The sequence below is a fragment of the Henckelia pumila genome, chromosome 2 (assembly GCF_033568475.1).
Source record: "Henckelia pumila isolate YLH828 chromosome 2, ASM3356847v2, whole genome shotgun sequence".
Classification (NCBI taxonomy): domain Eukaryota; kingdom Viridiplantae; phylum Streptophyta; class Magnoliopsida; order Lamiales; family Gesneriaceae; genus Henckelia; species Henckelia pumila.
Genome location: NC_133121.1, coordinates 126,893,419 through 126,914,386, shown reverse-complemented (window position 1 = coordinate 126,914,386; position 20,968 = coordinate 126,893,419). Strand labels below are relative to the sequence as shown.

At 36.4% G+C, this 20,968-nt stretch overlaps 2 protein-coding genes across 2 annotated transcripts; one reads left to right on the top strand and one right to left on the bottom strand.

The window, feature by feature from the left end:
* Window positions 1-12,730: 12,730 nt before the first annotated feature.
* On the bottom strand, window positions 12,731-14,152 carry LOC140878374 (uncharacterized). Its single transcript, XM_073281972.1, has one exon. It carries the CDS (start codon window positions 14,150-14,152, stop codon window positions 12,731-12,733), a length of 1,422 nt encoding a protein of 473 aa, XP_073138073.1.
* A 2,989-nt stretch (window positions 14,153-17,141) lies between these two features.
* LOC140883029 (4-hydroxy-tetrahydrodipicolinate reductase 2, chloroplastic-like) lies at window positions 17,142-20,695 on the top strand. The gene is made up of 9 exons (XM_073289323.1): window positions 17,142-17,418; window positions 17,489-17,726; window positions 18,134-18,267; window positions 18,345-18,419; window positions 18,756-18,857; window positions 19,502-19,611; window positions 19,757-19,844; window positions 20,234-20,288; window positions 20,377-20,695. Exons 1-9 carry the CDS (start codon window positions 17,203-17,205, stop codon window positions 20,388-20,390), a joined length of 1,032 nt encoding a protein of 343 aa, XP_073145424.1. The 5' UTR covers window positions 17,142-17,202; the 3' UTR covers window positions 20,391-20,695.
* The last annotated feature ends 273 nt before the right edge of the window (window positions 20,696-20,968 follow it).

Sequence of the window (20,968 nt, the reverse complement as noted above, 5' to 3'; positions counted from 1 at the left end):
TAAGTTTAAAATAATGTGAAAATGTGTTAAATTGTTTTTATGAGTGATTATTTAAATTATGTGATTTATTTTCATGTTTTAAATATTTTTTCGGCATTTAAATTTGTTTTCTGTGGTTTATGAATTTATTTGAAAAAGTTTATTTTATGATCGCGTAGGCGGGGCCGTGGACGGACGAGATGTTTGTTTTCACCCAAAATATTTTCGGAGATTTTTAGGAGCCTTAAAATATTATTTTAAGGTATAATTTGAAAAAAATTATGGTATTTATATATATGTATATTTAGATGTCCGTTTTTACCCAAAATAAATCATTTTAATGACTTTTATTAAGTTTTAAAAATCACCTATTTTATTATTTAGGGATTTTTAAGTTTTTAGCAAATTATCATGTATTTTTTTAGTTTAAATTTTAGTAATTATCTACCCAAAGTATTTATTTAAATATTTAACCTAGACTACCCAAATATTATCCTAAGATTTTCTACCCTATCTCACGCCTCAACTCCCTAGCCGCCTCCCTCAACCTTTCTCCATCATCTTCATCGTTCCAGCAAGATTTTCACAGCCCGGTAGCCGAGCTTTTAAGATTTTATATTGGTTGGAGATCTGTTCGTCCCGGAGAGCCGTACGACGCGACATAAACGTTATTTCTTGCAAATATTCATCAAGGCATGTTTGAATCCCTTCTTGAACACCATTTAAGTCATATTATTCTGATTTTAGCATGAAAATTATGATCTTGCATGATATATGTGGTTTTAATGAAGAACATTCATGAACATGCATAGAACCTACGTTTTTAAAGTTTATGAATCAATTTTATCACGTTTTTCTGTCATGGATTGTTCTAGCTTGCTGACCAACGGGTTGAGGGTTGATATAGGGTCCCTAGGGTCGTGTTTGGATGACGTTTCAGTGGCTTTAGTCGTTGGTTTGGGCTAGGTTCATGCTGGACGCAGGTTTAGACGCAAACTGAGCGGTTTGCGTGCGAGGGCTCGTTCTTGGTCCAAAGGACGAGTTTTAGGTTGGTTCTAGTTGAGTTATAATCCCAAGACCTTTGGAAAGTTTTTCCAGGTGGTTCTCCGGCCGGTGGTGGCCGGAGATTGGCGGCCGAACGGCCGAAATCAGCGGTCGCGTTCTGCATGAACAGCAGCAGAGGGGCTCTGTTGTTTTGGTTCGTTCTACTTCTACAGGGCTCGGTTTAAGGTCAAATGTGTTGGGTTAGAACCGTCTGGGTGTTGGCTAAGTATGGGAGGTGGTTTCACATCCAAAGGTGGCCTGAGCAGGCGGCACGATCAGATTTTCGGAAGCCGCTCAGGGCTGCCTCGAGTTGGGATTAGGGAGAGGTAAGCTAGGGTTGTGTCTGGTGTTTTGGCAGGCCGGGCTCGGCTTTTCGGGTCCGGGTTAGGTCTAAAATATAATGGGTCAAGTTAGTTTGGTTCGGGTTTGGTTTATATTAGTTGGACTCGGGTATTTTTATTTTGAATTAAATAAGAGATTAAGTTAATAATAAATGAGTTTGGGTTCGAGTTAATTAATTAATTAGACTAGTTTAATTTTAATTATGGGCTTAATTAATTAATGAAGTGAGCCCACTAATTTTTCATGGGCCGTGTGATCCATGAAAATTATTGGACCAAGTTGTGGCGGGTTTAGTAATTTTATCGGTCAAATTTATAAGTTAATGGTTAGTTAATAATTTTATTAATTTAACTTTAAGTTAATATGTTGATGGGCCTAAATTATGTTTTTAGTAAGCCCATTAGTTTTTCATGGGCCTGGGGGCCCATGAAGCTTAATGGGCCTTTCAGGTCGGGCTTTTGGGTTTTTGAGTCAGTCTAAAAATTTATGGGTTTAAGTTAAGTGGTCAGCAGCTCGAACAAGTCCTTGGAAAAATAAACGTCCGTAAATATATATTTAATTCATGCATGCATTTTTATTAGATATATAAGTATGATTTTTAAGGAAATAAATTAAATATATATTTACGGACAAATTTTCATGAAATAAAGAAATAAATGATATTTTTTTTAAGTTCATGCATCATGTAAGAATTTTTATGATAAGTTTAAATGTATGTTAAGAAAAATATATTTGTATGGAAGTTGAAGTGAAGGTGGAAAGTGATGTGGTTGGAGGACGGGATACCTGGGCCCGGTGACCTTCCTAATGATGTATAAGTATGATGAGTTTATGGATCCAGCTGAGAGGGCTGGTGAAGTGGCAGCACAGAGGTGGAAATTCCACCGCCGCGTACGTTGGTTTATAGATTGATCAATCGCTCAGTATGATGCCACCGACATGGATACGACCTGTTGAGAACTAAGAAATTATGATAAGACATTTTATGAGATTTATTAAATATGATGTTTATGTTTAGCATGATGATGAAGCATTATAATTATTTATTCATGTTTATATGCATAATATTTTAAGAGCATGCACGTATAATTATTATTCACGTATTTTATATGATGTGTGCTTGTGTGTGGTTTCATTTTGTTATATAAGGATAGAACGTGCTGAGCCTCTAGGCTCACTAGATTTAAATGGTGCAGGTGAACAGAATGTTAATGAAGTTAATATGTTTCCGACTGGTGGCGAGGGCATATGAGTATCCAGGCGGCTAGAACCCGTGACCATTGCTCTAAGATGATTTTTATGTTGAGACTAGAACATATATTTCCGCATATGTATTATTATTATAGATTTTTAGTATATGCATGGATTTTACATTTAAGTAATTATTTTATAAGTTTTCATGAATTTTTTTGAAAGAAATATTATTTAGGAATTTTATTATGACATTCTTATAAATTATTATTTAGTAATTAGTTTTAAGTATTTAATTGCATGCGTGTACCTTTATTATATTTTTTGTGTATTTTTATTTTAAATTAAGTAAAGTTATTTTTAAGTACGATATATATATGTATGGGCATATATATATTTATATTCATTATTTTATAATAAGAGATTTTAAAAAAAAATTCAGTAGTAGTTTTAGGATGTTTCATTTGGTATCAGAGCCATGGTCCTTGGAGGATTACTAGCCTGCTACACGGAGCTCAGAAGCCGCACTGCCAGTCTGTAAGTTTTAAATGTTTTAAATTATGTTTTATGCATGGGACACATGATTTTTGTTTTAATGATTTATGAAAATGATAATTTTAAGTTATGAAAGTCTTAAAGTTAAAAAAAAAAAAAAATTAGTTATGTAATGCGGTTACGTAGAGAATTTATGGAAATTACAGTATGTTTCTGAGACACGTTACACACCAGGATGACTAGAATGATATTTGTTTAAAAAATTAAGTTTGATAATTTATGAGACGTAAGTTTGACATTTAGATTTGTAGATTAAGTTATGATTTTAGATTTTAAGTTTGACAAGTTAGGAATTTTTTTTTCTTTTTGAGATTTAAGTTGAATTTTAGATATATAAATTAAGTTATGTTTTTGGGATTTAAGTTTAAAAAATTAGTTTTGAAACATTTTAGTCATGTGTTATTAGACGACTAAGTTAAATCAAATTTCGAGGACGAAATTCCATTTAAGGGGGAGAGAATTGTAACGTCCGGAAATTTGCTACGTAAATCCGCATGCATAACTAAGAGATTTAATAAGTTTAAAATAATGTGAAAATGTGTTAAATTATTTTTATGAGTGATTATTTAAATTATGTGATTTATTTTCATGTTTTAAATATTTTTTCGGCATTTAAATTTGTTTTCTGTGGTTTATGAATTTATTTGAAAAAGTTTATTTTATGATCGCGTAGGCGGGGCCGTGGACGAACGAGATGTTTGTTTTCACCCAAAATATTTTTGGAGATTTTTAGGAGCCTTAAAATATTATTTTAAGGTATAATTTGAAGAAAATTATGGTATTTATATATATGTATATTTAGATGTCCGTTTTTACCTAAAATAAATCATTTTAATGACTTTTATTAAGTTTTAAAAATCACCTATTTTATTATTTCGGGATTTTTAAGTTTTTAGCAAATTATCATGTATTTTTTTAGTTTAAATTTTAGTAATTATCTACCCAAAGTATTTATTTAAATATTTAACCTAGACTACCCAAATATTATCCTAAGATTTTCTACCCTATCTCACGCCTCAACTCCCTAGCCGCCTCCCTCAACCTTTCTCCATCATCTTCATCGTTCCAGCAAGATTTTCACAGCCCCGTAGCCGAGCTTTTAAGATTTTATATTGGTTGGAGATCTGTTCATCCTGGAGAGCCGTACGACGCGACATAAACGTTATTTCTTGCAAATATTCATCAAGGCACGTTTGAATCCCTTCTTGAACACCATTTAAGTCATATTATTCTGATTTTAGCATGAAAATTATGATCTTGCATGATATATGTGGTTTTAATGAAGAACATTCATGAACATGCATAGAACCTACGTTTTTAAAGCTTATGAATCAATTTTATCACGTTTTTCTGTCATGGATTGTTCTAGCTTGCTGACCAATGGGTTGAGGGTTGATATAGGGTCCCTAGGGTCGTGTTTGGATGACGGTTCAGTGGCTTTAGTCGTTGGTTTGGGCTAGGTTCATGCTGGACGCAGGTTTAGACGCAAACTGAGCGGTTTGCGTGCGAGGGCTCGTTCTTGGTCCACAGGACGAGTTTTAGGTTGGTTCTAGTTGAGTTATAATCCCAAGACCTTTGGAAAGTTTTTCCAGGTGGTTCTCCGGCCGGTGGTGGCCGGAGATTGGCGGCCGAACGGCCGGAATCAGCGGTCGCGTTCTGCACGAACAGCAGCAGAGGGGCTCTGTTGTTTTGGTTTGTTCTACTTCTACAGGGCTCGGTTTAAGGTCAAATTTGTTGGGTTAGAACCGTCTGGGTGTTGGCTAAGTATGGGAGGTGGTTTCACATCCAAAGGTGGCCTGAGCAGGCGGCACGATCAGATTTTCGGAAGCCGCTCAGGGCTGCCTCGAGTTGGGCTTAGGGAGAGGTAAGCTAGGGTTGTGTCTGGTGTTTTGGCAGGCCGGGCTTGGCTTTTCGGGTCCGGGTTAGGTCTAAAATATAATGGGTCAAGTTAGTTTAGTTCGGGTTTGGTTTATATTAGTTGGACTCGGGTATTTTTATTTTAAATTAAATAAGAGATTAAGTTAATAATAAATAAGTTTGGGTTCGAGTTAATTAATTAATTAGACTAGTTTAATTTTAATTATGGGCTTAATTAATTAATGAAGTGAGCCCACTAATTTTTCATGGGCCGTGTGATCCATGAAAATTATTGGACCAAGTTGTAGCGGGTTTAGTAATTTTATCGGTCAAATTTATAAGTTAATGGTTAGTTAATAATTTTATTAATTTAACTTTAAGTTAATATGTTGATGGGCCTAAATTATGTTTTTAGTAAGCCCATTAGTTTTCCATGGGCCTGGGGGCCCATGAAGCTTAATGGGCCTTTCAGGTCGGGCTTTTGGGTTTTTGAGTCAGTCTAAAAATTTATGGGTTTAAGTTAAGTGGTCAGCAGCTCGAACAAGTCCTTGGAAAAATAAACGTCCGTAAATATATATTTAATTCATGCATGCATTTTTATTAGATATATAAGTATGATTTTTAAGGAAATAAATTAAATATATATTTACGGACAAATTTTCATGAAATAAAGAAATAAATGATATTTTTTTTAAGTTCATGCATCATGTAAGAATTTTTATGATAAGTTTAAATGTATGTTAAGAAAAATATATTTGTATGGAAGTTGAAGTGAAGGTGGAAAGTGATGTGGTTGGAGGCCGGGATACCTGGGCTCGGTGACCTTCCTAATGATGTATAAGTATGATGAGCTTATGGATCCAGCTGAGAGGGCTGGTGAAGTGGCAGCACAGAGGTGGAAATCCCACCGCCGCGTACGTTGGTTTATAGATTGATCAATCGCTCAGTATGATGCCACCGACATGGATACGACATGTTGAGAACTAAGAAATTATGATAAGACATTTTATGAGATTTATTAAATATGATGTTTATGTTTAGCATGATGATGAAGCATTATAATTATTTATTCATGTTTATATGCATAATATTTTAAGAGCATGCACGTATAATTATTATTCACGTATTTTATATGATGTGTGCTTGTGTGTGGTTTCATTTTGTTATATAAGGATAGAACGTGCTGAGCCTCTAGGCTCACTAGATTTAAATGGTGCAGGTGAGCAGAATGTTAATGAAGTTAATGTGTTCCCGACTGGTGGCGAGGGCATATGAGTATCCAGGCGGCTAGAACCCGTGACCATTGCTCTAAGATGATTTTTATGTTGAGACTAGAACATATATTTCCGCATATGTATTATTATTATAGATTTTTAGTATATGCATGGATTTTACATTTAAGTAATTATTTTCTAAGTTTTCATGAATTTTTGTGAAAGAAATATTATTTAGGAATTTTATTATGACATTCTTATAAATTATTATTTAGTAATTAGTTTTAAGTATTTAATTGCATGCGTGTACCTTTATTGTATTTTTTGTGTATTTTTATTTTAAATTAAGTAAAGTTATTTTTAAGTACGATATATATATGTATGGGCATATATATATTTATATTCATTATTTTATAATAAGAGATTTAAAAAAAAAATCAGTAGTAGTTTTAGGATGTTTCATTTGGTATCAGAGCCATGGTCCTTGGAGGGTTACTAGCCTGCTACACGGAGCTCAGAAGCCGCACTGCCAGTCTGTAAGTTTTAAATGTTTTAAATTATGTTTTATGCATGGGACACATGATTTTTGTTTTAATGATTTATGAAAATGATAATTTTAAGTTATGAAAGTCTTAAAGTTAAAAAAAAAAAAAAAATTAGTTATGTAATGCGGTTACGTAGAGAATTTATGGAAATTACAGTATGTTTCTGAGACACGTTACACACCAGGATGACTAGAATGATATTTGTTTAAAAAATTAAGTTTGATAATTTATGAGACGTAAGTTTGACATTTAGATTTGTAGATTAAGTTATGATTTTAGATTTTAAGTTTGACAAGTTAGGAATTTTTTTTTCTTTTTGAGATTTAAGTTGAATTTTAGATATATAAATTAAGTTATGTTTTTGGGATTTAAGTTTAAAAAATTAGTTTTGAAACATTTTAGTCATGTGTTATTAGACGACTAAGTTAAATCAAATTTCGAGGACGAAATTCCATTTAAGGGGGAGAGAATTGTAACGTCCGGAAATTTGCTACGTAAATCCGCATGCATAACTAAGAGATTTAATAAGTTTAAAATAATGTGAAAATGTGTTAAATTATTTTTATGAGTGATTATTTAAATTATGTGATTTATTTTCATGTTTTAAATATTTTTTCGGCATTTAAATTTGTTTTCTGTGGTTTATGAATTTATTTGAGAAAGTTTATTTTATGATCGCGTAGGCGGGGCCGTGGACGGACGAGATGTTTGTTTTCACCCAAAATATTTTTGGAGATTTTTAGGAGCCTTAAAATATTATTTTAAGGTATAATTTGAAGAAAATTATGGTATTTATATATATGTATATTTAGATGTCCGTTTTTACCTAAAATAAATCATTTTAATGACTTTTATTAAGTTTTAAAAATCACCTATTTTATTATTTCGGGATTTTTAAGTTTTTAGCAAATTATCATGTATTTTTTTAGTTTAAATTTTAGTAATTATCTACCCAAAGTATTTATTTAAATATTTAACCTAGACTACCCAAATATTATCCTAAGATTTTCTACCCTATCTCACGCCTCAACTCCCTAGCCGCCTCCCTCAACCTTTCTCCATCATCTTCATCGTTCCAGCAAGATTTTCACAGCCCCATAGCCGAGCTTTTAAGATTTTATATTGGTTGGAGATCTGTTCGTCCCGGAGAGCCGTACGACGCGACATAAACGTTATTTCTTGCAAATATTCATCAAGGCACGTTTGAATCCCTTCTTGAACACCATTTAAGTCATATTATTCTGATTTTAGCATGAAAATTATGATCTTGCATGATATATGTGGTTTTAATGAAGAACATTCATGAACATGCATAGAACCTACGTTTTTAAAGCTTATGAATCAATTTTATCACGTTTTTCTGTCATGGATTGTTCTAGCGTGCTGAACAACGGGTTGAGGGTTGATATAGGGTCTCTAGGGTCGTGTTTGGATGACGGTTCAGTGGCTTTAGTCGTTGGTTTGGGCTAGGTTCATGCTGGACGCAGGTTTAGACGCAAACTGAGCGGTTTGCGTGCGAGGGCTCGTTCTTGGTCCACAGGACGAGTTTTAGGTTGGTTCTAGTTGAGTTATAATCCCAAGACCTTTGGAAAGTTTTTCCAGGTGGTTCTCCGGCCGGTGGTGGCCGGAGATTGGCGGCCGAACGGCCGGAATCAGCGGTCGCGTTCTGCACGAACAGCAGCAGAGGGGCTCTGTTGTTTTGGTTCGTTCTACTTCTACAGAGCTCGGTTTAAGGTCAAATTTGTTGGGTTAGAACCGTCTGGGTGTTGGCTAAGTATGGGAGGTGGTTTCACATCCAAAGGTGGCCTGAGCAGGCGGCACGATCAGATTTTCGGAAGCCGCTCAGGGCTGCCTCGAGTTGGGCTTAGGGAGAGGTAAGCTAGGGTTGTGTCTGGTGTTTTGGCAGGCCGGGCTCGGCTTTTCGGGTCCGGGTTGGGTCTAAAATATAATGGGTCAAGTTAGTTTGGTTCGGGTTTGGTTTATATTAGTTGGACTCAGGTATTTTTATTTTGAATTAAATAAGAGATTAAGTTAATAATAAATAAGTTTGGGTTCGAGTTAATTAATTAATTAGACTAGTTTAATTTTAATTATGGGCTTAATTAATTAATGAAGTGAGCCCACTAATTTTTCATGGGCCGTGTGATCCATGAAAATTATTGGACCAAGTTGTGGCGGGTTTAGTAATTTTATCGGTCAAATTTATAAGTTAATGGTTAGTTAATAATTTTATTAATTTAACTTTAAGTTAATATGTTGATGGGCCTAAATTATGTTTTTAGTAAGCCCATTAGTTTTCCATGGGCCTGGGGGCCCATGAAGCTTAATGGGCCTTTCAGGTCGGGATTTTGGGTTTTTGAGTCAGTCTAAAAATTTATGGGTTTAAGTTAAGTGGTCAGCAGCTCGAACAAGTCCTTGGAAAAATAAACGTCCGTAAATATATATTTAATTCATGCATGCATTTTTATTAGATATATAAGTATGATTTTTAAGGAAATAAATTAAATATATATTTACGGACAAATTTTCATGAAATAAAGAAATAAATGATATTTTTTTTAAGTTCATGCATCATGTAAGAATTTTTATGATAAGTTTAAATGTATGTTAAGAAAAATATATTTGTATGGAAGTTGAAGTGAAGGTGGAAAGTGATGTGGTTGGAGGCCGGGATACCTGGCCCGGTGACCTTCCTAATGATGTATAAGTATGATGAGCTTATGGATCCAGCTGAGAGGGCTGGTGAAGTGGCAGCACAGAGGTGGAAATCCCACCGCCGCGTACGTTGGTTTATAGATTGATCAATCGCTCAGTATGATGCCACCGACATGGATACGACCTGTTGAGAACTAAGAAATTATGATAAGACATTTTATGAGATTTATTAAATATGATGTTTATGTTTAGCATGATGATGAAGCATTATAATTATTTATTCATGTTTATATGCATAATATTTTAAGAGCATGCACGTATAATTATTATTCACGTATTTTATATGATGTGTGCTTGTGTGTGGTTTCATTTTGTTATATAAGGATAGAACGTGCTGAGCCTCTAGGCTCACTAGATTTAAATGGTGCAGGTGAACAGAATGTTAATGAAGTTAATGTGTTCCCGACTGGTGACGAGGGCATATGAGTATCCAGGCGGCTAGAACCCGTGACCATTGCTCTAAGATGATTTTTATGTTGAGACTAGAACATATATTTCCGCATATGTATTATTATTATAGATTTTTAGTATATGCATGGATTTTACATTTAAGTAATTATTTTCTAAGTTTTCATGAATTTTTGTGAAAGAAATATTATTTAGGAATTTTATTATGACATTCTTATAAATTATTATTTAGTAATTAGTTTTAAGTATTTAATTGCATGCGTGTACCTTTATTGTATTTTTTGTGTATTTTTATTTTAAATTAAGTAAAGTTATTTTTAAGTACGATATATATATGTATGGGCATATATATATTTATATTCATTATTTTATAATAAGAGATTTAAAAAAAAAATTCAGTAGTAGTTTTAGGATGTTTCATATCTGGTCCCAAAACAGCTCTCTCTCCAACTTCATCCCAGTGCAAGGGAGTTCTACACCTTTTCCCATACAATGCCTCATAAGGAGCCATGTCAATAGTTTCTTGATAACTATTGTTGTAAGTAAACTCCACTAAAGGTAATTTCGATTCCCTATTCCCTCCAAAGTCGATCATACAAGCTCTCAATATGTCTTCGAGTATTTGGATCACTCGTTCTGATTGACCATCTGTCTGAGGGTGGAAAGCTGTACTGAAAGCTAGCTTTGTTCCCAATCCTCTATGTAAACTTCCCCAAAAGTTTGAAGTGAACTTAGGATCCCTGTCAGATACTATCCTCATTGGAACTCCATGCAATCTGACAATTTCTCGAATGTACAGCTCTGCATACTGATTCATCGAGAATTTATTCCTGACTGGAATAAAATGAGCTGACTTAGTTAACCGGTCAACTATCACCCAAATCGAGTTCATCGTTTGCGGTGAGACTGGCAATCCTACTACGAAATCCATAGTGACATCTTCCCACTTCCATGTGGGTATTGGCAAGGGTTTTAGGAGTCCCGCTGGCTTTTGATGCTCAATTTTTACCTGTTGACAAGTCAAACATTCACTCACAAATTCTACGATATCCTTCTTCATACCTGGCCACCAATATAAGGATTGCAGATCCTTATACATTTTCGTACTTCCTGGATGAATGGAATATGGAACAGTATGGGCTTCAGTCATCACTTCCACTCTCAATGAGTCTACTGCTGGCACCCACATTCTACCTCGGTGATGAACAATTTCATCTTTGACAGTGTACAATGTACCACCCTTGGCTTCATCTCTGTTCCTCCACAACGTCAACTGTTCATCAGAAGCTTGGCCTACTCTGATTCTCTCAAGCAAACTAGGTACTACTGTTAAGGCTGCTAGAGTGCATACCTCCAAACTCATACGTTCAAATTCAGCAATCAACTCCTGCTGCACTGTCAATTGGTTCAATGTTGCAGACTTGCGACTCAAGGCATCTGCTACAACATTAGCCTTACTAGGATGGTAGCTAATGTCACAGTCGTAGTCCTTCACTAATTCCAGCCATCGCCTCTGCCTCATATTCAACTCCTTCGGAGTGAAGAAATATTTTAGGCTTTTGTGATCAGTGAAAATCTGACACCTTTCGCCGTACAAGTAGTGTCTCCATAGCTTCAAAGCAAAAACAACTGCCGCCAACTCAAGATCATGAGTCGGGTAATTCCTCTCATGGACCTTCAGCTGTCGAGATGCATATGCTATTACTTTATCATCCTGCATCAGCACAGCTCCTAATCCACTCTTAGAAGCATCGATATAAACCACAAAGCGACCCGTGCTTTCGGGAATTGCTAGCACTAGCGCTGAAATCAGTCTTTCCTTCAATTCTGTAAAGCTCTTCTCACATTGTTCTGACCACACAAACTTCACACCTTTTCGAGTTAAGGAAGTCATTGGTAGAGCTATCTTGGAGAAGTCTTGAATAAACCTCCTGTAGTAGCCTGCTAAACCCAAGAAACTTCGTATTTCTGTAGCATTCTTCGGGGCAGCCCAATTACGAACCGCTTCCACCTTCGACGGATCCACCTCAATCCCCTTAGCTGAAACTATATGACCCAAAAATGAAATCTGCTCCAGCCAGAATTCACACTTACTGTATTTAATATATAGTTGCTTTTCTTTCAAAATTTGCAACACCGTAGCCAAGTGCTGATGATGCTCCTCCCTACTGCGAGAATATATCAATATGTTATCTATGAAGACTATGACAAACTGATCCAAGAAAGGTTGAAACACCCTGTTCATCAAATCCATGAACACAGCTGGTGCATTGGTCAACCCAAACGGCATTACCAAGAACTCATAGTGGCCATAGCGAGTCCTGAATGCTGTCTTCTGCACATCTGCATCCTTTACCTTCAGCTGATGGTAACCTGATCGCAGATCAATTTTTGAGAACACCTCTTCCCCTTGCAATTGGTCGAACAAGTCGTCTATTTTGGGCAAAGGATATCTGTTCTTCACTGTAACTCGGTTCAGTTCTCTGTAGTCAATGCACAATCTCATTGACCCATTTTTCTTCTTGACGAACAACACCGGTGCACCCCAAGGCGATACACTCGGTCTGATGAACCCCTTATCCAGTAATTCCTGCAACTGATCCTTCAATTCTTTCATCTCGGTCGGTGCCAATTTGTACGGCGCCTTAGAAGCTGGCTTAGTTCCAGGCAACAATTCTATCCCAAATTCGACTTCCCTACTGGAGGCAATCCCGCAACATCGTCGGGAAAAACTTCTGAAAAGTCCTTCACTACCTCCACTTCCACAAGTTTCGGTCGCTGTACCTCCAGATCACCAATTAGACTCGCAAAAAAGCCTATACACCCATTACTCAATAATTGTCAGGCTGTTCCTACAGAAATCATACCTGGTGCGCTCTTCTAAGAGGTAGTGCGGAACACAAATGGTTTCCCGTTCTGATCTTTCAATGAGACAGTTTTCCGTTTGCAGTCAATAATAGCCTCATGCCGAGACAACCAGTCCATCCCAAAAATCGCATCGAAATCCACCATTTTCAAAACAATAAAATCTGCACACAAAACTAGACTCCGCATCTGAACCTTGCAATTTCTTACCACACTACTACTTTCCAGTTCTTCTCCTGAGGGTAACGACACACAAAATTTCGAAATAGATTCATCCGGCAAGACCCCCAATTTCATCATAAAATTAACAGATATAAAAGAGTGCGTAGCTCCTGAATCAATCAACACGAAAGCAGGTAAACCAGCGATACGGATCATACCTGTGACAATTGCAGAATCTGGGTCAACCTGATTGTGAGTCATAGCAAACACTCTTCCCCTGATAGGATCCTTTGACTGCGGGCAATCCTTGGCGAAATGCCCTGGCTTCTTGCAAAGAAAGCAAGTATTGGTCCCAAGCATGCATTGACCTGAGTATGGCTTCCCACACTTTTGACAGATAGGTGCATTCGCCGGCCTTGGAGCATTGGCGTTCAGCTGATTCTGTCCCTGAGGTCGCGCCTGATTGAGGTTTTGGCGCTGCTGCTGCTGCGGTCTTCTTTGAGCTGGAGCTTGGTACGGTCTCTTCTGACTAGACCCTTTTTGTTCTCTCCCTTGGTAACTGGCTCTTTTCGCTTGCGATTCTTTGATAATATCATTCCCATCTTTTTCTGACAACATAGCCTCATCGACTGCTGCTCGGTACATTTGTGCCCCACTCAATCTGACATCACGACGAATAGTGACATTCAGTCCCTCCGTGAAATGCTTCAACTCCTCTCCAGCATTACCCGAAATCATGGGCACAAAATACCTCCCCCTTTCAAACTTCTTCACATACTCAGCAATGGACATGCTCCATTGGCGGAGCTCCAAGAATTCTCTAGCAAGTCTAGTCCTGGTGCTAATAGTGAAATATTTCCCATAGAACGCATCTTTGAATCCATTCCAAGTCAACGTAGTCATATCCACAGCATAACGGGCTCCCTGCCACCAAACTCTTGCATCATCACGAAACATAAAGATGGCACACCTCACACGGTCTGCATCAGTGAGCTGCATGTAGTCAAAAATGGTCTCCACTGACTGCACCCATTCCTCGGCTACAAGGGGATCAGCCCCTCCTCTGAACTCCTGCGGCCCTAGATCCTTAAACTGTTTAAAGATCGGATTAGTTAGTAGTGACTGATTGTTGTTCCGTCCTCCCGCTTGTGCTTGGATTAACTGTTGAATCTGCTCCCCTTGGGCTCTACTCTGCTCTTGCAACAGAGTCGCCAACCCAGCCAAAAACTGGTTATTCTGATTGTCCTCATTGTTCGGATTCCGACGGTTAGCCATGATCCTGATGCCCATACAGTCCACATGCTTAATTACGTTATTTAAATATAACATCCTAATTAACATGCATAAATATTAATCGCAAAAGCTATCATGCATCTTAAACAATCCATAACATAGAACTTACAGACATGAAGACGAAGCACAGGGTCGTGGCGAGAATGCATGTGTGCGACAAACCCAGAGCGAACTGCTCTGATACCAAGCTGTAACGTCCCAATTTCTCAATCGAAACGTTACTCAAACATACTTACTTAAAAATTTGGTAAAAAGAAAAACTTTGCGGAAGCATCATCTTATTTATTAAAATAGCGTATAAAATGTGCACAAAATAAAATAGCATCTAAAAATATTTGCCAAAACATGGCCATCAACAAAAAAAAATATTAAAACTTGTTTGTCTCTCATCAAATAAAAAGGTTTAAAACATCTTCCATTCTAAAGCATTCACACTCATGCATTGCCCGTTGGACCGACCCCTGCCTCTTCTTCATGTCCGCCCACATAATCATCAATAAAAGCATTCACATCATCATTACCTGCACCATTTAAGTATAGTGAGTCGAAAGACTCAGCAAGAGCATGCAGAAAAGGATTTTCTAACTTTAAAAGGAAAACATTAACTTAAACTCCCATGCAATAAACATAAGTTTAATATAGTCATATCATAAAAATATTTGGGAAGATGAAGTATGAGTAGTGTGGTAACCGTCATAACGAGCCATTCATAGTTTTCTGTTGATCAACAAGCATATGACATTAAGCCCGTAAACTTTCATTCTTTGGATAGCCGCTTCGGAGCTCAACCCGAAGTGCATACCCCGTATAACCATCCCGTGAGCCATGTTTGGATAGTCGCTCCGGAGCTCATCCCGAAGTGCATACCCCATATAATCACCACAAGATGCATAAATCATCAAAATATTTTCCATGCATCATATCATTCATCTTATCATGTCATTTCATAAATCTCGTACATGCTCATAAAGTTTCTCGTGATGCTACATGCTTAAAATCCGTCAAAACATTTCATGAGAAATTAACTTTCATGAGAAAATCACATAATCATGCAATACATAACTTGACTGATCCACGTGAGGCATTCCATCCGTTTCGGACCTTGAAAACTTTAAAATTCTTCATGAACATTCTTAAAAATAATTAAAATACATTAAAGTATCAAAATCATGATTTTTAGGACTCAAAAAATCATAAAATGGGGTGGGAAGTTCGAGCCTGAGGCGCGGCCGCGCCGCCCGCTCGCACTTCATGCGACAAAGCGGTGCAGGCGCTCTACTTAGTAACGCGGGCGCGCCGTCTGTGCGCAGAGATTTCGCAGCTCAGGCGCGGGCGTGCCGTCGCTGCGTCTGATTCCGAAAACTGATCTTTTCTGCACTTTCTTCAAAACCCACAATGCTTTGGGACGTTTTTTCATCAAAAATACCATTCAACAACATCATAATCTCAAAATAACTTGTACCAATTCATCAATCATTTCAAAGATGTTGAATTAAAAACCTTCAAAACTACTTTTACCCAAAAAATCTGATCTTGTGCATTCAAAACTTTCAAAACTCAATAAACATGAACCGAACATCTCAGGAATGCTTCACGTATCACAATCAAGCAACATACTCATAGAAATTTTCAAGAAAACATTCATAGATCATCAATCAAACACCTAGGGTTTTATCTTGAAAATAACTATATTCTTGAATGGGTTTAAAAACAGTAAAAACTTGCCTGGATCGTCTGATTGGGATTAACCTGGACTGCGGAACGATCTAGCCTTGAGAAGCCGAAGAACCCTAGCTTGGAGATCGCAGTGTTTGAGAGAGATTTTGAGAAAGAAAAGTGAGCGTTCAAATGAGAGTTCAGAAAACTTCTGAACGCTTTTTCTCTGTGACTAATGGGCTCCAACACGGCCCATTAGTTACACTTAAAATTTTTTAAAATTTTTACTCTCTCAATAAAATACTTCTGCATCTACTAACTTTACTTAAAATATTTTTCTTAACTCGTTTCAAGGCTAGGCTCGTCCCTACGACCCAAAATTAAACCCAACCTAAAACTTTTAAAAAAAATAATATAACACATAATTCACATAACAATTAATATTATAAATAACATGCATTAAATCATATAATTAAATCAATTAATCGTGATTAAGCTAGTGGACTTTTTTTTTTGGACCTTACATGAGTATTTTTGAGAATTTATAAAACATGTTTCGTATTTTCAGTTTCCAGTGGTTGAGAAAAATAATTTTATTATTTTTATTTAGCACGACGTGAGATTTTCAGTGGTTTAATATTATTATTTATGTAAGCTTTTATTTTAAAGAATTTTATTTATTAGCAGTATTTTTAATGTTTATACATATATGTATGGGCATATATGTATAGTAATATTTTTAGTTATTTTAAAAAAAAATTCGCATTTATTAGTAGTAGGCGTTTCACCAACCCATGACGGGGCGGGGCGGGCCGGCCCACCAAAAACCCACCTTTTGGCGGGTCGATGGCGGGCCGACCCACCATCCTGGCGGGCTGGAAATTCTCAACCCAACCCAACCCAAGGTGGGTTGCGGGTAATTAATTATAAATATCATTTCATAAATAAATATTAATAGAAACATATTAATAAAAATTTTAATTATTGATTTCATGTGTGTAAATTTTATATAAAGTAATTAGTACAAAAAATTACAACTTTTATTAAAAAATACATATATAAAAATAAAAATAAAAATAAAATTATTAATTTTCTAGGTTCGCGGGCTAAACCAGGCTCGCGGCGGGCCAACCCGCACGGGTCACGGGCCTAGGCGGGTTGGCCCATCTAGACCCACTTTTTGTTGGGTTCCATTTAAATTTTTGTGGCGAGCCGGGCAAAGCGGCGGGTCTATCCCAAATTGATTACGAATATATATATATATATATATATATATATATATATATATATATGACAGAAATTTATGGTCCGCCCCTCCCCTGGAACTGAAACCTTGCTGCCCTTCTTCTCCTTCCTCCCCGAACTCCACGTCGTTAATGGCTTTCTTGGCTGAGGCCCCGCTGAGTATCACCTCCGCGATTTCGGAGCTCAATAAGCTACCCTTTTCGTATTCTTTCCGGCGGCTTAAAAGCTCCGTAGGAACTAGGTCTAGCCACAGGCGGAAGCTTTTCGTAACGATGTCAGGCGCCTCAGTTCAATCTGTGGCATTGTCTCATTCATCTGTGCCCAAAAATGTTGGAATTCCTATCATGGTAAGTCCTCGTTGCGTCGAAGGACGTTATTCACATTTGGCATATCTATAAATGTAAATGTTTGTTGCAGGTGAATGGTTGTACAGGAAAAATGGGGAGGGCTGTTCTTGAGGCAGCTATATCTGCTGGACTTGATCCTGTGCCTGTGGCATTAGGAGGCCCAGATGACCATGGAAAGATTGTGGATGCCGGTGGAAAACAGATTGAAGTGCACGGTCCTGAGGATAGAGAAAAGATTCTGGCTTCTACATTTGATGATTACCCCAATTTAATTGTTGTCGACTACACTGTTCCCACTGCTGTTAATGGTAAATATGCAAGTTTCTTTCACAGTAATGTTTGCTTTGGTTTAGTATGCATACTTTAGACTTTGAGATGGTTGAAGTTGAAAGTTTTGTGCTTTACACAAAATTAGAGTATATTTTTCATTGTGGGTCATTTATTTAAATTTTTAAATCCATTCTAGTGTCACTAGAGATTGATTAATGAATGGGAAATTTTGTATCAAACTTTTACACAATCCTGGCTGGCGGTTGGCAGTGTCTTAAAGTGTTGGCTATCTTTCTCACTAGCACTGGCTTTTCCTACAACATTGGGTTTGTATACTTAAAGGGAAGCTAAGGGCTTTCGATAAATTTGAAACTTTGAATGTTTTTGCTGCTCTTGCTGTATCCTGAAATCTGATAGTTTTGTGCTATCTTGATGCTGTGAACAGAAAATGCTGCTCTATATTGCAAAGTTGGGGTACCGTTTGTGGTCGGAACCACTGGAGGAGACAGGGAACTGCTCTATAAGACTGTGGAGGACTCAAAGGTTTATGCTGTGATTTCACCTCAAATGGGAAAACAGGTGCTAAGATTTTATTTGACTTCGAACCATTAATACTGTGAATGCATGTTTAAGCTTGTTTAACTGACCTTTCGTAGGTGGTCGCATTTCTTGCAGCCATGAAAATTATGGCAGAACAATTTCCTGGAGCATTTTCTGGATATAAGTTGGAGGTATATTTTCTATACTCTATTAGAAGAAAGAGTATGCTTAGGGTTGGTGCATAAGCGATCTGAAACCTCTCATTGTCACCATTGATCTCGAGTTATTCATTTTATCATAATTAATCTTGTGCTCTTTACTGTTGAAGTTCACCTCAAGTATAAAAACTTTGGACAGTATCAAAAGTCATGCTATTGAATTCTTGTTGCTATCTTCTACCATCTTTCCTGTTATTGCATATTTTACCTCAACTGAAGGGTTTTACTTTTTCTCAGTCTTTACCTTGTAATCTGTTTCGAAGTTGAAATAAACATATATCTCTCTAATACATTCAAACTTTATACTAGGTGATGGAGTCCCATCAAGCAAGCAAATTGGACATCTCTGGAACTGCCAAGGATGTTATCTCTTGCTTTCAGAAACTTGGAGTTTCCTACGAACTAGATCAGGCAAGCAGTTGTGGAGATATAATTATTGCAGTTTTTTTTTAAAACGAAAATGGATCCCAAGACATTGAGCAAATTAGCACCTAGTTATACTTATTGGCACAACATGTAAAGAAAACTCTTGCATGTTAGTCTTTTTTATTGCTTCACTGTGTTCTGGATGGCTTTCGCAACTTTTTGCTTTTGTATGAAGTTTGTATTGAGTTATAATGTAGAATGAAGCTCACAGATTTGTGTCAAAAAGAACTTTGTGCAACTCTTTCCATTACCAAGTTAAAAGATCCTAGATAATTCACCGACTGGCTGGCATACCTGTACCTTTCCTATCCTTATCTCTCTTTTTTTGGTAGAAAGATTGATTTATTGTTGTGATATATTTACCCGCTATAAACTGTAACCAATGGGAAGATATCACGGTGTAAGTTGAGGAATGAAGTGTTCAATCCATCCTTAATGATCCAGCTTCTTTCCTTGCCCGAAGAGTTGTTTATTAGAGAATTTCGTTGTTGCTAAATATCCCTTTTCCCTGTTTTTGTAAAAACCAACAATTTCTTAATACATGGAAAACCAGGGTTGGCAGTATTCTTCTTTCAACAGGGTCTTGAATGATGTTTTCATAAACAATTCTTATTTTCTGGTCCTATCAGGTGATGCAAATTCGAGACCCTAAGTTACAAACCGAGATGGTGGGTGTTCCAGAAGAGCATTTATCTGGTCATGCATTTCACATGTATCATCTATCATCACCTGACGGCACGTAAGTATCTTCACTTGTCTCATCATTTTTATTTGATCTCATTTACTTTCAAGTGTAAATATTATAAATTATCTCCATTCACTCTCCTTACTAGCTGTTTTTTGCTTTTTCCCCCTTTCGAAAAAAATATATACGTGGGGAAAAGTGTTTCCTTTGAGTTTCAGCACAATGTTTGCGGTAGATCCATCTATGCTGAAGGAACTGTGGATGCAATTCTTTTTCTTGCCAAGAAGGTAATTCTTGAAATTTCTTCAGCTAATGTTTAATTTGATTCACTTGTGTCATATCTGTTCACCAGTGATCCCAAATCAATCACTTCATTCTTAGCAACTCAATCTTCCATGGTTCTGCCGATGTGTATCTGCTCCATCACTAAGTTATATGCTTTGCTCAGTACCAGCATTGAACATGACTAAACCAACTTGAATTTTCTCCCCTATCACTGTCATTTAAACTCGCTTAACATGCTCATTTTTAATTCAATAATAAGCACACAACCACTTGTCACTTCAGCTCTCAGCAGCTTGTTTCATTACATAGTGCAGCCTGCTGATAATAACAATTTTAGAGGCAAAAAACTCTTAAAAGCTTTAACTTTTCTTTAATGTTTTTTGGTTCCCAGGTTAAATCAAATTCAGAGAAGAGGATATTCAACATGATAGATGTTCTGCGGGAGGGTAACATGAGATAAAATCTGTGATATGCCAACCATTTTTTTGTTAGTTGAAGCAAATTTTGGATATTTTTTTGTTGTTTTTTATTTAGCTGAGCTGCTTTAGTCTATGAGACAATGCCCATGTTCTTCGCTGTGAGAGGAAGCGCGTGAATGGACATATTTTCCAAATCAGTGTCTAAAATTCGCTGAGAGAGGAAGCTCGTGAATGTACATATTTTCCAAATCAGTGTAATGGGGTTTTGTCTATGCTACCTCATGTGCTAGCATAGACAAAGCCAATGAATTGGACACCACCATACATACAGCCGTTCTCAAATTTGACAACTCCATCCATCCTTACTTTTTATATCCATATATGATTACTCATATGAAAAATGGCACACCGTTTGGTAGAATTGTATTCCTATGAGCTCCGGTTGTTTATATTATTAATTTGTGTATAATTTATTTTATTTAATCTTATATTTTTTTCGTTATATTATTTATCTATTTATTTTATATTAATCTTATTTATTATATATTAATCAAATCATGAATTATTTATCTTACATTAATTAAATCATTAATTTTAAATTACAATATTATTTTTTTTAAATAATATTATTCATATTTTATTTATTGTTAAAAAGATAAAATGTTATTTTATCATTTTTATATAAAATTTAATCAATCAAATCAAAT